Source organism: Moschus berezovskii, chromosome 5, assembly GCF_049115385.1.
Source record: "Moschus berezovskii isolate FMDL1 chromosome 5, NW_MosBer_1.0, whole genome shotgun sequence".
Classification (NCBI taxonomy): domain Eukaryota; kingdom Metazoa; phylum Chordata; class Mammalia; order Artiodactyla; family Moschidae; genus Moschus; species Moschus berezovskii.
In genome coordinates, this window is record NC_142464.1 from 76497468 (window position 1) to 76513446 (window position 15979).

Here is a 15979-nt window from a genome sequence, read left to right on the forward strand (position 1 = left end):
ACCATCTGAGCTACCAGGGAAGCCCAGGGATTTCATCTTGGCTTCTTGGAATTACAACTTCATGCCTGTTTCTAGTGCCAACCCCAACTCAGTCATTCTTTCATCCAGTTAAGGGGAACTTCCGGTGTGTGAGGCACTAGTCTAGGCTCTGACAAGAAGGCAATGAACTAAATAAACAAAGATTCCTGCTCTTTTTTTTTTTTTGCTGCAGTGCACATCTTACAGGATGTTAGTTCCCTGATCAGGGATTGAACCCAGACCGGTGAAAGCACCAAGTTCGAACTACTGGATTGCCAGGGAATTCTCAGATTCCTTCTCTTAAGAGCTCAGAATCTACTGGACTGACTGAGGCAAAAGTAATGAGGCAAAGAAATAAAATATACAGTGAGTTCAATGCTGTTAGGAAAACCAATGAAACAGGGAAAGAAAAAGAAGAGTGTATGTGTGGGGGCAGGGCATTTGCAGATTTGAACTAGATGACCAGCAAAGGTATCAGTGAGAACAGCCATTTGAGGAAACATCTTAAGAACGTGCAGAAATGAGCAACTGACTGTTTGGGGAGAGAGGAAAGTACATGGCAAGGTCCCTGGGTGGGACGCCTGAGTGAGAGCCGGGCAGCAGAGGGGGTTCAGCATGGCTCGAGGGCAGGGGGGCTTGAGGGGAAATGTTAGGACATGTGGTCAGACAGCTAATGTGGGATCATGGTTTGTACTACACACCCACCTTTCTCCAAGTGCTTCTCACTGCAGATTATTGTGACATGCCTTCAGAACAAAGCTTTCAGTAATCAGGTTAACCCAGGAGATGATGGGTAAAGCAAGGCTACTCAATGGTTCATTTCAGGGAGGATTCATGAGAATTTTTAGAGCAACACTCTGCAGAGCTAGTTTTCTGTGGAACATACTTTAAGAGATGCTACCCTGTGTCTAATAGTTACATCTACATATACACATGTGTCTGTGTGCGTGTGTGTATATTCAGTTTAACCTTTGTGTTTGATAGTTCCATATTATTCTCTTGAGCAGATTTAAGTACTGTTCTTTCTTCAGAAGATAAAGACTGTACATTATTCACTGTACATCTCTTATCATTATTTTCCCTGCTTTCAGAAGCCTTTAGAGTGTGATTCTATAGGTACTGAGCTCTCACTTCTCATCAGGCTCTAATATTGCAATGTCAGCTGCTGACAGGAAAAACTATTAACATCTCTCCACTTTCATATTACTTTCTGTCCAGTACCATCTCTAATCCCCTCAGACAGTGATGGCTCCAAAGTTATCCACGCTCAGAACTCGGCAGTTTTCCTCTGTAGCCCTTACCATGACTGTACATTACTAAACTACTGATTAAATTTATTCATTAAATAAATTAGGTGTAGATTCAAAGAATAAAATCTGTAGCATCCATCAGATTATAATGCCCAGAACATAGAAGAGCACTTGGCCTGTAGTAAAGCCAGGTAATATTTATTAAATCAATCAATGAATGAATCCATGTGCTATTTCCTGATTGTTCTCCTGGCCCCCGCTTTGCCTCTACTGTTCTACTGCTGCCCAGATTCTGACATCACAAGACACTGGGTAAGTGTATATATATATATATGAAAGTGAATAAACTTGAATACATACATAAGGCAAGAGGCTTGGTTCACTATTTACTCCACAAATGCTGATCAAAAAGTGCAATATTATTTTCAGGTTTTTCGGCCAGCCATCTGCGAGTGTGGTCCACACGTTCTCCACCTCTGACCAGGCCAGCTCATCACCATACTAGATATAGAAAATACAGCACACACTTCAGCAGCACTTCGGTTAACAACCATCCACTCAATACCAAATTCATAACATCGTGAAATATTAGAAAATAATGCTTTGACAGACAGCTTTAATCTTCTCCACATTGTAGAGAAATAATTATTTCTTTCAACAAATTGAAATACAAATATCATTAATCACATATGATTTTAGCTCCACTCCAAAAAGATATTTTATATCTGATATGAAGCTTTTTTTTTAAAGAAAGGAACTTATTTATAACACATACTTGTTTGGATTATCTAATCTTTTTGTCTATTTCTAACCTGTTTACTTCTCCTAACTCGGTAATTCTATGCAGGAACCACAAATACAAAACCTGTTACCTTTGCTGTCATGTACATCAGATTATTCAAAACCATGGCAGTAGCTTGCGGGGATCCCCAGCCTTCTCCTCGTAACCAGCGCCTGCTAGTCACCATCAGTTCTCGGTCTTTTAAGGAATCATCTTCATCTTCATCGTGTCGCCTTGCTGTGGGCAAGGGTTTCAAATCCACCAGCTCGATGTTGTTCATCCACGGTAACAGGTAGTGCAGCATTACCTGTCTCCCAGCAGGGTGAGCTGTCTGAATTCTCTGGCTTATCTCTGCAGTTAAGGACAAGTCAAAGAGGGAACAACTGATGTAACTGTGCTTTCCTTTGATTTGTAATGAATTTAAATGTAACTTTTTAATTCTGAAAAAATAACAAGCCAGATTTTATTCACTACATTTAAGAATTGTGAGCATTGTTTCTCCTTTTAATAAATCTGACTTTGATAACATCATAAAGAAAAGGAAACAGCTAACATACACCACATACTTACCTTTTATATAAAATATAAAAGGAAACTTTATTTAAAAATTTTATATAAAAGCAAATTTTATTTGCTTCTTAACAAATAAAAAAAGGTAAGATAAAGACAATCTTTATACACGGATTAATTTAAAGCGACCCATGTAAAACCCCACATATTTAGGTTCCATCTAGCGGAGATGCCTATAAAGTGCTTATTACATTTACATTCATCTCATATAGTGCTCATGATAAACTGTGAGGTGGGCAGTTCGAGTAACGTGTGCAAGGTCAGAAAATGATCAAGTGGCAGAGGATTCAAATACAAGGTTGATTCCAAAGCCCATGAGTTTTTATATACTGTTTACTCTCCATAAATCACTTTAAGTAAAAAGCTTCTCTTTCCTCAAGTTCCCTTTTGCCCACTATATCTTACACTTACTTCAGAACTGGGTCTGAATTATACCACATATACACAGATTGACCAACTATCAACCTTTGATCTTCAACTTATTATTCTCTAAGAAGGTAACAAAAGTAGTTGTCATGGAGTTACTGTGCAAACCCAACACAGTGCCAACAATCTGCTCAGTGCAGTGCCTTGCACATATTTATGCTCAATTCCAACTTTTTAGAAGAACCCCTTCTTTTTTTAAAAGTAATTATTTTAATTGGAGAATAATTACTTTACAATACTGTGGTGATTTTTGCCATATATTGACATGAATCAGCCACGGGTGCACACGTGTCCCCCCATCCTGAACCCCCCTCCCCACCCCATCCCTCTGGGTTGCCCCAGAGCACCTGCTTTGAGTGCCCTGCTTCAAGCATTGAACTTGCACTGGTCATCTATTTTACATACAGTAATATACATGTTTCAATGCTATTCTCTCAAATCATCCCACCCTCACCTTCTCCCACAGAGTCCAAAAGTCTGTCCTTTACATCTGTGTCTCTTTTGCTGCCTTGCACATAGGATTGTTGTTACCATCTAAAAGAACCCCTTCTGTTAACAGGTCAATTATTATTACCACAAGTATGAAATACAAGACCTGGAGCTCTGAATGAAGAGATCCTGGCTGAGGGATTTTAAGTGCATATGGTAGCCAAGGCCATGGCAGCACCCACTGCCATCCTGACCAATTCCATGACCTCTGAGATACCAAGGACTCCTCTCTTCTGTGCTGAAGTCTCCAGGAAAAGCCCAGGAGCCTCTGAGAAAAGCCTAGCAGCAGGAGAATTAGTGGAGACAGCGGTTACTTATCTGCTTCCCAGGTGACTCTAGTGGTAAAGAACCCACCTGCCAAGGCAGGAGACTTAAGAGACTCAGGCTCGATCCCTGAGTCAGGGAAGATCCCCTAGAGAAGGACACGGCAACCCACTCCAGTATTCTTGCCTAGAAAATTCCATGGACAGAGGAGCCTGGCGGGCTACAGTCTGTAGGGCTACAGAGAGTCAGACACAACTCAAGTGACTTAGCATGCATGTGGTTACTACTTTGCACTGATGACCATCCACGTCCATCCTGAAAGGGATGTCGGGACTGCGGAAGTTGGGAAGAAGGAAGAGGCGCGATTGCTGCTATTTACCAGAGAAAACCTAACGTGTGCTACTTTAAACACTGAATGTTAGGAGAATTTAAGTTGCTTTTTCCCCCAATCAGATCAATTAGGGTGGGACTCAAACTATCTCCACTGCTAAAATAGGCACTGTGGAAAGATGGGCCAAGAAGGCGGAGGCCTCTGTACCTTGAACCTGAATGAAAGGTTCAGAGCCCTGGTATCTCCTGCATACCAATTCTGGTGCATTTGCAGCACTAAGATTAGAACAAGATCTTACTGAAGATGAAGAGCAGAAAAACTAGCTAAGAGTCTTTTGTATTATAACTAATAAAACTTTTCGGTTAAAGGATTTATAAGCACTATGGAGGCATCTGCAATTGTGTGTTCTTTGACCAGAAGGCTCAAATTGGATGAACTCCCTAATTATCTTAAATCTGAGTCCTGGGAAACCCATATATATATACAGGACATCTTGCTTGACACATAGTCCATGCTTTAGAAACTCAAGGCAGGAATGTTTGTTGGACCCAAGGAAAGGAAACTGGACCAGGAAGCAAGGTGGGTTCCTAGCTATAGTTCTGCTTAAGGCAGTGCAATATGTTCCCCTATGATTAGAGGTCTTACTTACAGAAAGAAACCTGTACCCTTATCCCTGCCCATTCATATTAAAAATAGACCAATATACAAGATAAACCACACACTAGAAGATTCAGGAAATTTTATGTCTACTAAAGGAATATTTTCAAATTGCCTGTGAAGCCCCCTCCTACTCTGTTTTTTTTTTTTGGCTAGTGTGAGGTGGAGAAGAGAGGTCAAGGTTAGAAACTGTTTAGAGATCTTTAATAAGCAATCTCAGTATCATGGTAGATCAGTATTAAAGAGTTCATATTAAAGGAAAAAACCTCTCATATAAAGACAGGTTTTGTTTTAATTCAACCTCAAATTTAGATTTACATTTCCTAAAAGTAGTTTTTTTTCAAAATGGTTGCTGGAAAAAAACTATTAACCAGTTGAACAATCATACCTGAGAATATGGCGAGAGTTAGCTCAGGATATGCCCTTGCTAATTCTTCAGACAGCTGATAGTAGGAAACGGAATACAGATGCGGCAGAGGGGACAGCTGGCTGAGAACTCCATCTGTTCTCTGGACCTCCAGCTTGTGAGCATAGCGAAACATCTTCGGTTCCAGGATCTACAGGAATGTAATCCATCCATTTAAGATTTTGTGGGTCCTCTAAATTTCAGCTATAATTAAAAACATAAAATTTTCTCCCAAGAAACATTATAGTTTAAAAGTTATAGAGCTAAATATGTTGTAAAGTTTCTTGGATGCTAATCTCTAATTCCCAGAAATGTTTGCAAAAGGTCTCTAATTCTTTTCTTTGTAATTCCAAATGAATACTAGAACAGAGGGTCATAAGGATCAATTTATCTTTCTTTCTAGCACTTAGGGAAAAAAAAGTACCAGTCCCATCTTGACAAGCTCTGTAATTCTTTACAAGACTTTAACATTCCTTGTGTTGAATGCCAGTAACATAGTTTGAAAATAACTTCAGCAACTTAATATACAATTACTTGAAGATTTACCACTTTTCCAATCAAAATTATGACTATATAAAAACATGCATATGAGAAAAAAAATCTTCAAACCTATTTTGCTTAATCATGGATTAAATATAAAATATAAGCAAAAAATTCTTTTGATATACTATACAAAGAGCTATACTACTCAACCTTTTTCTTAACTAATAAAGACATGAGGGAATAATTCTTAAGATGATCCCTCAGCACCACTTCAAACCCTTTGGAAAAATGTGCATCTCCCTGAATCCCAACTTGGTTAAGAATGAAGAACCACATCCTACCATCAATGGATATAACCATATATCCAAGTGAAATTTCTAAGTTATCATCTCAGTCTAATAAAGAAAACTCACAAAAGGTTATCATAAAAGAGCTAATTACTTTTCACTTGATTCTCCAAAACAAACTGACTCATATTATTCTTATTTGCTGAGCAGAAACAGGTGAAGGCACACAGAGGCCCTAACCACTCAACTTTTCCAAGTACTCACACAGACACACAGAGGCACACACACAGGTGAGTGTGGGGGTTATCACACACAGTCCTCTACAGTACACTCAAAACTTTGCATTATTAATAGACTTAAATGACTCATATTATCTTAGTCTTCTGTTTCTAATGATAATTAGGAATCATACCATACAACACTATTAAAAATAAAGATGAACATTAGCATACTTTCAAGGCAAGAATAGAATGCTGTGCTTCGTTAAGTCCCGAGTAAAAACATATTTTAATTAACATTTGTTTACAAACCTGTAAAAGTTGCATAGCAACTTCATAGATACTTCGAGAAGAATCAGCAGCTTTAAATAGGATCAGATTGAGGAGCATCACTGTGTCACACTGATAATCCCTAGGGACAAATTTCACATGTTAGATAAACAATGTTTAGAGATTTTCACACCAGTTAATAAACATGATATGATAAAAACGGAAGGATGCAGGCATGCAGGGGCTAAGCTTATGAGGTAACTGGTTTTTTTTTCCTTTTTTTAAAGGCAATAGGTACAACAGACGCATGGTAATCATTATCACTATTTGGTTAGATTTTGTTTGAGTTTAAGGTAAGAAAATACTGGTTTATTAATATTGCTGAGTTCAAAAAGACACATTCTGTTTTCTAAAAGATGCTAAATAATGAAAGACAGCAGAATCTAGAGTACCTGTTCTGGAAAACATTAGCTATGGCTTTGAAACAGCCAGCTGCCACTCTCTTGGAACCAGTGTAACAGCGATCCACCGCCCAATACATCAGGTTGCTCTGATCCGGGTTCAGCTCCAGCAGTAATGTAACTGCCTCACAGCCCAACTGATGAACCTAAGTAAAGGTCACAAAATTGCCCAGGACAAAGAAAGGGATATATTATTTATCCACTTCTCTTACATTTCAATTAAAATAATACAGTGCATATATTCATTTTATTTCATCACAAAACTCAAGTCTCCTTTAGTTCAACTTTTTTTTATTTTATTCAACCAGCAGAAAAACCAACATGGAGAAATTAAACGTGGTCTCTTGCTTTTTATATAAGACTCTTAGTTGTACAATTCAATTTTCCAGCAGAGCCCCGGAGGTGGCTGATGAATATGAACAGTGATTAAGTGCTTTCAGGAAAATGAGTGATTAACCTCCGCAGTTATTTTTGTCGAAATGTATTCTTATTTTTGATAGCCCAATACAAAATACATTTCTTCCAGGGGGAAGAAATGTAAGTCCTATTTTAAATTGTGAAGTCTGTGTTTGTATGGTATGAGTAACGAGGGGGGAAAAGAGATTAATTGGAGAGTTATCAAAAAAATTAAACAGAGCAAATAGCATATTTCTTCCATGGACCTTAAAGTATTCCACAATTATATTCTTTTACTGATTTAAAACCCTTTGCGAGATAAATACACACTACTATATTAATCCTGTAAGAGGAAAATTAAAATTATTTAAATGAGAACTAAGTAAGAATTAGAAATCTCTTAGTTTATGGTATCCTATTTAGTTTTACATAATATGTTTTGGGCCCATAATTCTAATCTATCTTATTTCAAAAAGACATATTCAGTGAGCCACACAATAACTCTAAATAATGCAGTGTGTGTGTGCACGCTCAGTCATATCCAACTCTTTAAGACCACATGAACTATAGCCGCCCAGGCTCCTCTGTCCATGAAATTTACTAGGCAGGAATACTGGAGTGGGTTGCCATCTCCTACTCCAAGGGATCTTCCCAACCCAGAGATGGAATCTGCGTCTCTTGCGTCTCCTGCACTGACAGGCAGATAATTTACCCCTAGTGCCACCTGGGAAGCCCCCAAATAATGCAGTGCAGTGACAGTTTACTACAGAATTTTAAGGGAACTGTCATAATTACCTTTTTGTCCAGAGAGTCCAAAATGTTATCCAACCATTTGTACAAATAGCCATCTGATGAAAGTCCTACATTATCTGCAACAGGGCCACAACAGAGTACAGCAGACATAGCCTTCAAACAATAATATTAGAATTACATTTAAAACATTTCAGAGGTTAAATGTTGGTTGCTTAATGAGAAGAGGCAGGATATTTTATTCATGCTTATCTAGCCACAATATCTTTAATTTTGTTGTTTACAAAGAAAAGCATAATAGTAACTTTTGAAACTAAGAAATTTACTATGAGCAGTACATAAATATCATGATACTACATTAGACACGGAGTTTGAACAGTACTGGAGGTGAAGGAAAAAAATAGATCAAGAGAAAGTACTTAAGAAAAAAAAAGTATTTTTTTTGAGGCAATCCTCAATTCTTTAAGGATGTGGCTTCCACTTTTCATAGATTCTGGAATATTTCTACATTATATTTTATGCATTTAAATAAACTTCCAGTATAAGTGTTTGAATACAGCAGGCAAATATATATTCTAGTACTCTCAGGGACTCTGAAGAAATCCTGATCCTTTTTATAACACCAGGCACTGAGAGAGAAAAAAAATTTTAACTCCACTCTTAACCTAAGAAAAAAGAAATCAGATTTTTAGGTAAATACCTTCAGTGCACAGTACTGATGTCTGTTAATTTGCATATTTCTATCACTGTATCTGTCCAAGGGTGTAAACATGATGCTAAAGGGACCTGCCCAGTGACTGAACAGCATAAACAGACTGTGGCGAAGGCTCTGCTGAGGAAAAATACTTCTTCTCTGGTGCACTGTAAATAAAAAAGAGGCGGAAAAAATTATTTCCATTTCTTCTTCCCTCAATATACACGTCAATTTATTTGTTATTGTATGGTGGTGATGTTAGTTGCTCAGTCGTGTCTGACTCTTTGCAACCCCATGGACTGTAGCCTACGAGGCTCCTCTGTCCATGGGATTCTTGAGGCAAGAATATTGGAGTGGGTTGCCATTCCCTTCTCCAGGGGATCTTCCTGGTCCAGGGATTGAACCCAGGTCTCCCGCATTGCAGGCAGATTCTTTACTGTCTGAGCCACCAGGATTGTTATTGGATACATAATATTACATAAAAAGAAAGCAAAAGTTTTCATTTTAACCTACCCCCAACCTCCATAGTAACAGAAATTATTTACATATATGCATATCACAGGAACAGAGCTGCAGTGTACATTATCATATTAAATGAGATGCAGTGTTATGTGAAACACGGCCTCTTGGCAAGTAGAAGTGCATGGCAGTCACAATACCACTGAAGGCTGACAGAGCTGGGCGTCAGGACCCTGCTTCTCCCTGGGTTGTTGTTGGCTATGTGCTGCTGCTGCTAAGTCACTTCAGTCGTGTCCGACTCTGTGCGACCCCATAGACGGCAGCCCACCAGGCTCCTCTGTCCATGTGATTTTCTAGGCAAGAGTACTGGAGTGGCTTGCCATTGCCTTCTCCGGCCATTTCTTTCTAACCTTGGCCAAAACATTAACACAACATACTTCTGGATCATGATTAACCAGTAAGAGAGGGCTTTGGACTATTTATACCGTTTTTAGCTATACAACAATTATTACATGGGATCTTGTGATACATAACAGACAACAAGGGAGCTGATCTACTTGCAGTAAAGTGTGAGGTCTGGAGTCAAAACCCACTCTGCTGCCTTTTGCTGCTGGTTTAAGTGGTCTCCAAGGAATCTTTCCACTTAAAAAAATCTATTCTACAAGCTCTCTGCAGCAATCCTTATTGAAGAAACTCAACAGTATCATAATGAACCAAAGTAGAAGTTGTAGACAAGTGCTGAGTAATGGGTTAAATCAGATCTTTACATTAGTGAGCTTCAGATCAGACAATGTAGAGGAAACCATGCTCTTTTCTTTCCTCTATAGAGCATCATTTGCCTCTAAAGTTCCAAATGTTACCCTGACACATTTTTCAAATGTTCACAAGTTGCTTGTCAACTTAGATTACCATTCCGAAAATTATGATAGTCTCTTAATATTCATTTATGGGTTTGAGGAACTAAAAATCATACCTGGAACATTCTGAATGATATTCGCCACTAAGGCACTAAAATGGCATCGTATATCCTTCAGTGTGTCAGAATCTTTTTCATTTTCTGCTTCCAGGAGTTGTCTAGTTAAATCTACGTATTCCAATAAAGTGTTGTTGAGGAAATGTGTTTCACTATCAAGGCCACCACTTGCACTGAAAATATGGAAGAAAATGTTAAGGAAAACGTGATTTTAAACTATAATTTAAGTCAACATTATTCTCTCCATCAATATATACGGCTTTTCAAAATAAAAATATAAGGAGACACAACGGGAACAGGGAGGATAAGTTTAGAAGGTAGAAAGAGGAAGACTGTGTACATTTACACAGTTGTCCTACATAGACATATTATGCCTTTAGCATAATCAATCAAATACCCATCAGGTACCTATTCTCAGCAAAAATTACTGCTATTACTGGGGATACAAAAATTTAAGAGAATTCAATAAGACTGTTGTTTTTTTAATCTTCTATTTTAGACCTTGGAAGTTTCTTCAAGAATCTCTACAGGAAGATTCTCTTCGAGGCCAGAGTTCTGGGCCTAGAGTCCACTGACTGCAAGGCGGTCACTGGTGAAAGAGTCCCAAATCCTGGATGCCAGTCTTGTTCCATCAGTTATTAAGCATGTGACCAGCAGGTACTTGAGAGTGTTTTACCAATAGTAATTTAGTTAACTTTTCCTTGTTATATTTATTGAAAATATCTCTAAAGTTTATAATTACAAAAGTAAAAATACTCTTTCAATAGCTGCAAATAGTTTTTTTATAAACATCCTAAAGCCCTGAAAATAAGAGAAGGAGCCACAGTGATTGTACAGCATATTAAAAATATCGGTCTATGACTATAAAAATATGTTGAATGTATTCATGATGAAACTCTCCTTTATTTCTTCAGTTCAGCTCAGTTCAGTCGAGTCTGACTCTTTGCAACCCCATGAATCACAGCACGCCAGGCCTCCCTGTCCATCACCAACTTTCGGAGTTCACTCAAACTCATGTCCATTGAGTCGGTGATGCCATCCAGCCATCTCATTCTCTGTCATCCCCTTCTCCTCCTGCCCCCAATCCCTCCAGCATCAGAGTCTTTTCCAGTGAGTCAATTCTTTGCATGAGGTGGCCAAAGTATTGGAGTGAGTATTTTTAAACTCTGGGTCAACACTTCACAATGGCTGGGAAACCAACATGGTAGATTGTAAGCTGACTCAGAATAACTGAGTACCTACTATGCACCAGGCACAGAGGATCAACTAATTGAACAAACCGAAGATCCCTGCCTCCTGGCCATTCCAGAATTCATCTTTTTTTCCTTAAGCGAGGAAAAAAAAAAAGTCCATAATAGCGGTCACTTTATTTTGATTTCTCTTGGGAGGAAAAAAAAAGACATCCAAAAATAAAACATGCAACTGTGTTACTAACATTACAATAAAAGCAATAAAAAAAGAAAAAAGATTTAGATGTATATTAGGTTAATTTTTTGCATCAAGTTCAGCAAGTGTCAAATTCATTTTGGCTAACTTCCATTGTTTTATTTTTGTGAAGCAGCAAAGGAAAAAAAAAAGTGACACTTCTTTTTTCTTTCATTTGTTTTTCATTTACTATAACAGTAAATCAATGGTTTAGATTCTCTTTGATTAAAACTGTATTTTGAAAGCACTTGTGAAAAACATTCTATGTTAAATATGAAAGGTGTTAGGTACACTCAGAAATAAATGATCAGGATAAATGGTAAAGTAACAATAAACACTATACTTGCTTATTAATATTTTTTTCCTCAGGATCTTTTCTGGAAATGGTCAGATTCATTTTTTTCCTCCTTCAATGGTTAGGCAACACCATTACGTTTCTAGGGAAACAGTTATTTCCCTACATAAAGCTGATGGAATTTTCCTCAAGGCGGTGGCCTAAGTGTCAACAATAATTTTAGGTTTTATGTTTTTCATTTGTAAAGAGTGGAAATAGAAATTATGTTTGTGGATTTCATAATTGCTCTAAGCACAACAGATTAACAGTTGAAGTAAATTTGCAAAGTTTTTTAGCCTACATAAAAGGCTAAACTTTCATGTAGCCTTTAAATAACATGATTTTTACAACTCTAGAAAAAAGATCTTGAACAAGGTAAGACATAGTTAAAACAGACACACACCCCTGGAAAAAAAAAGGTTGCTGTCTACTTGCCTAGATTACTAGATCTCAAGAAATATTAAAATCATAAGGATATTCCACTCAATCTTTGCCTGAAGCAATCTGTACAAGTGGTAGTTCTTCAATATATTTTTTAGCCATGGGCTCTTTTGAACTGTGGTGTTGGAGAAGACTCTTGAGAGTCCCTTGGACTGCAAGGAGATCCAACCAGTCCATTTGAAAGGAGATCAGTCCTGGGTGTTCATTGGAAGGACTGATGCTAAAGCTGAAATCCAATACTTTGGCCACCTCATGCAAAGAGTTGACTCACTGGAAAAGACTCTGATGCTGGGAGGGATTGGGGGTGGGAGGAGAAGGGGACGACAGAGAATGAGATGGCTGGATGGCATCACCGACTCGATGGACATGAGTGTGAGTGAACTCCGGGAGTTGGTGATGACAGGGAGGCCTGGCGTGCTGTGATTCATGGGGTCGCAAAGAGTCAGACACGACTGAGCGACTGAACTGAACTGAATGTACTAGATACATCTTTAGTAAATAAATTTATAGTGGTGTAGATTTTTTTGTTGTTACAAAGGTACTTTTCAGTTTTTAGGTATTTCCTAAGAGAAAAAAAATTATGTTCCCTAATAAATTATAAGTTTTAAAAATAAAAATCCAATACCTACCTGTGACTAATGACACCAGCATCTGCCAGCAGTTCAAATATTCGTACCAGTTGTACTCGTAAAATATCTCGACGCCTGCGCCGTTTCATATTCTATTCCAAAGATAACAAAGATACTAATTAAAAGTCCTTTAAGTAAGTTGACAGAAAACCTGCTCGTGTAACTTAGAAGGAATACTGGGAATGTCTTATGAGTTTGGAGGCTCGTTATTTTGCCTCTGCAAGGTAGATGTCAGACAGTCTAGGGGCTATTACATCAAAAAGGTATGTGTGGATAATTTGAAATTAACAAGACAAATAAAATCAAATGACATTTTATATAGTAATAAACTTATGAAGGGAGAAATAGAATTAAGTCCATAGTTATTTTATGGTTACTTTTAGGTCAGATTTGCTAATCTGACAACTTTAGAGGAACTGAAACAGTTAGTAAACTATTCCTTTGGATGATAAAGAATCCCTAAGATGCTCCCAATAATATGACAGAAGGGGAGGGAAAACATCACAAAGAGGACTAAAGAAACCCCACAGATTTCACTCATACCACGATTTTTCACTTATAGTTAATTCTGACACACAAAAATACAAGCAAAAAGAAATTCCTTTGATCATTATGGTGTGAATAAATATGTTTGTCCTACTAAGGCCAAAGTATTAATGCCTAGAATAATAGTCGTAACATCTCAATTTGATTCTGCTTCTAACAGGAACCAATATAATGGTAAGATACAATTAATCTCCTATATCACTTTCTTCTTGAGCTCATCATTTCATTCATGATGTAATACAGACTAATAAGAATTAGTCTTTCACTTTCTTGTCTACAACCCAGTTTTCTGCCTTCCAAAACAGGCCAGTTGTGGATAACCAGTTCATCAAATTTACTACTTCTCTCAGCTCTTATGAAGTTTGCTGCAAAATCCATACTGAATGAAATGGTTTCTTAACAGTGCTTGAGGATTTTTGCAAAGTTTTAGTTGACTTGCTATCATTCTGTGTTCAGAGAGACTGTGAGTTTAATGCTCTCAAAATACAGTGCACATTCAAACACATCAGGTGCATTTCTATTCCCTTGCTATGATGACTTTTTGTCCTGAAATTGATTAGTATATATACTGCCACTTAATTTTATTTCCAATTCCACTTGCACTGTAACCAACATATTATTTTGAAGCAAAAATCTAATCAATTACAAAATGGAGAACTATCACTACCCCACAGGGCTGAATTAGAAAAAAAAGAAGTGAAGAATTACAGATGCTGTCATAAGGTTCCCATGCAAAGTAGCTACTGTCATCTTCTCCCTCTCTTGCTAAAACTCCTCAGAGGACTGCCATCGTTAATAGCAGTGATTCTAATTCAGTGTTCTACATCAGACTCATCTAATAGATTTCTGAGCTCTACTCCAGGGATTCTCATTGAATAGGCTAGTCCCAGGAATCTATAATTTTTTGCAAGCTCTCTGGCTAATTCTTAGATTCTACTGCCATATGGGGACCACTGGTCTATTGGATAAAGCTGAAACCAGGAGCCTTTCATGTGATAGTTCCTTTCTTGCTTTCCAGCCTAACATTCCATCACTTTCCCCATAACATAATTACAAAGAAAAACGTGCATGTCCACATCTTTTAAAAGTAAAGTTTGCAAATGCTATTCCCTCTACCTAGAATGTCTTTCTCTTGCTTGTCTACTGGGGAAATATGCTTCAGAAATTCACCTCAAATGTCACTACCTCAACTGAAAAGCTTTCTCTTACTCCACAGGCAGAATCAGAGGCTTTCTTCTCTATAGCTCATATAACCCTTTACCTATTACTTGATTTGTGTACATAATAAATTGCTGTAATTATAGATTATACATCATCTGTTGCACAAGAACTGTGATTTCTAAAAGTAGCTCAGCACCTGACATGTAGATTTGGGGTTCTAGACCTGGGGTTGGCAGAATACAGCCCTCAGGCCAGATCCAGCTCACTGCTGCCTGTAACTGTAACAGAGCCTCACCCACCTATTTAGTTGTCTAGGCAGCTAAACTGAGCAGCTGCAACAGAGACGGGATGACCCACAATGATGAACAGCACTATCTGGTCGTTTACAGAGGTCAGTGGACTCGGATCCAGACTCTAACCACCCTAACTTCAGGCAGAGAAAATTTAACATCTGTATTACAGAATGGATTTCTGAGTAAGACCTCCTGAGGAGTGGGGATGGTAGTGGTTTCCACACATTTTAAAAATGCTGAAAATGGCACTAGACTTATTAACTCTGAATTTCTAAATTCTGTTATACTATATAGAATATAGAAGCCAATTTTAAGTGTTTGACAAATAAATATTTTACACAGTTTACCTCTGGCCTTCGTTCAAGTGCCTCTTTAATTATGGGATGTAATTCCTCTATTAGTTCCCTAGAAGAAAATTAATATACATTCTTTCAATTAATAGCCAAACATATAATCTGACCTGCAGAAATATGTAAATATTAATATAATGATAAAAACCAACAAATGTTAACCCTAATCTTACTGTTTTAAACACAATTTTTATTGTGGGTTTTTTTTTTTTTTGGTCATACCACATGGCTTTATGGAATCATAGTTTCCCGACCAGGGATCAAACCTGGGTCCTTGGCAGTGAAAGCATGGAGTTCTAACCACTGGACCACCAGGAAGTCTCTGTTTTGATTGTGCAATAACACACATACTCTGTAGAATCTTTGAAAAATAGAAAAAATGGTATAGGCCACTTATTCTAATTTGTAGAGATAAATACCTGTTCAATCATTTTACAACCTGTATATAGTTTACATAGTTGAAACTCTAACATACATAAAATAGTATCCTTTTATCTTTAATTAACACTAGTATAAGCACTTCCACATGCCATTAATTAATAATACTCTAGTACTGCGTTGAATATGATAATTTTCCTAACCATTTTCAGTTATCACTGACTTATTAAATTTTATAT

At 37.6% G+C, this 15979-nt stretch overlaps 1 protein-coding gene across 11 annotated transcripts in view; it reads right to left on the bottom strand.

The window, feature by feature from the left end:
• The window catches only part of FRYL (FRY like transcription coactivator), a 271149-nt gene that overhangs the window by 60150 nt on the left and 195020 nt on the right, over positions 1–15979 (bottom strand). For all 11 annotated transcript variants that reach the window (XM_055434641.2, XM_055434638.2, XM_055434637.2 and 8 more), the window contains 10 exons: positions 15360–15417; positions 13013–13104; positions 10184–10356; positions 8758–8918; positions 8103–8213; positions 6903–7057; positions 6493–6592; positions 5175–5343; positions 2141–2400; positions 1629–1769 (listed from right to left, as the gene is read on the bottom strand). In XM_055434641.2, the coding sequence (XP_055290616.1) occupies positions 1629–1769; positions 2141–2400; positions 5175–5343; positions 6493–6592; positions 6903–7057; positions 8103–8213; positions 8758–8918; positions 10184–10356; positions 13013–13104; positions 15360–15417 (1420 nt within the window). The remainder of the gene's footprint in view (positions 1–1628; positions 1770–2140; positions 2401–5174; positions 5344–6492; positions 6593–6902; positions 7058–8102; positions 8214–8757; positions 8919–10183; positions 10357–13012; positions 13105–15359; positions 15418–15979) is intronic.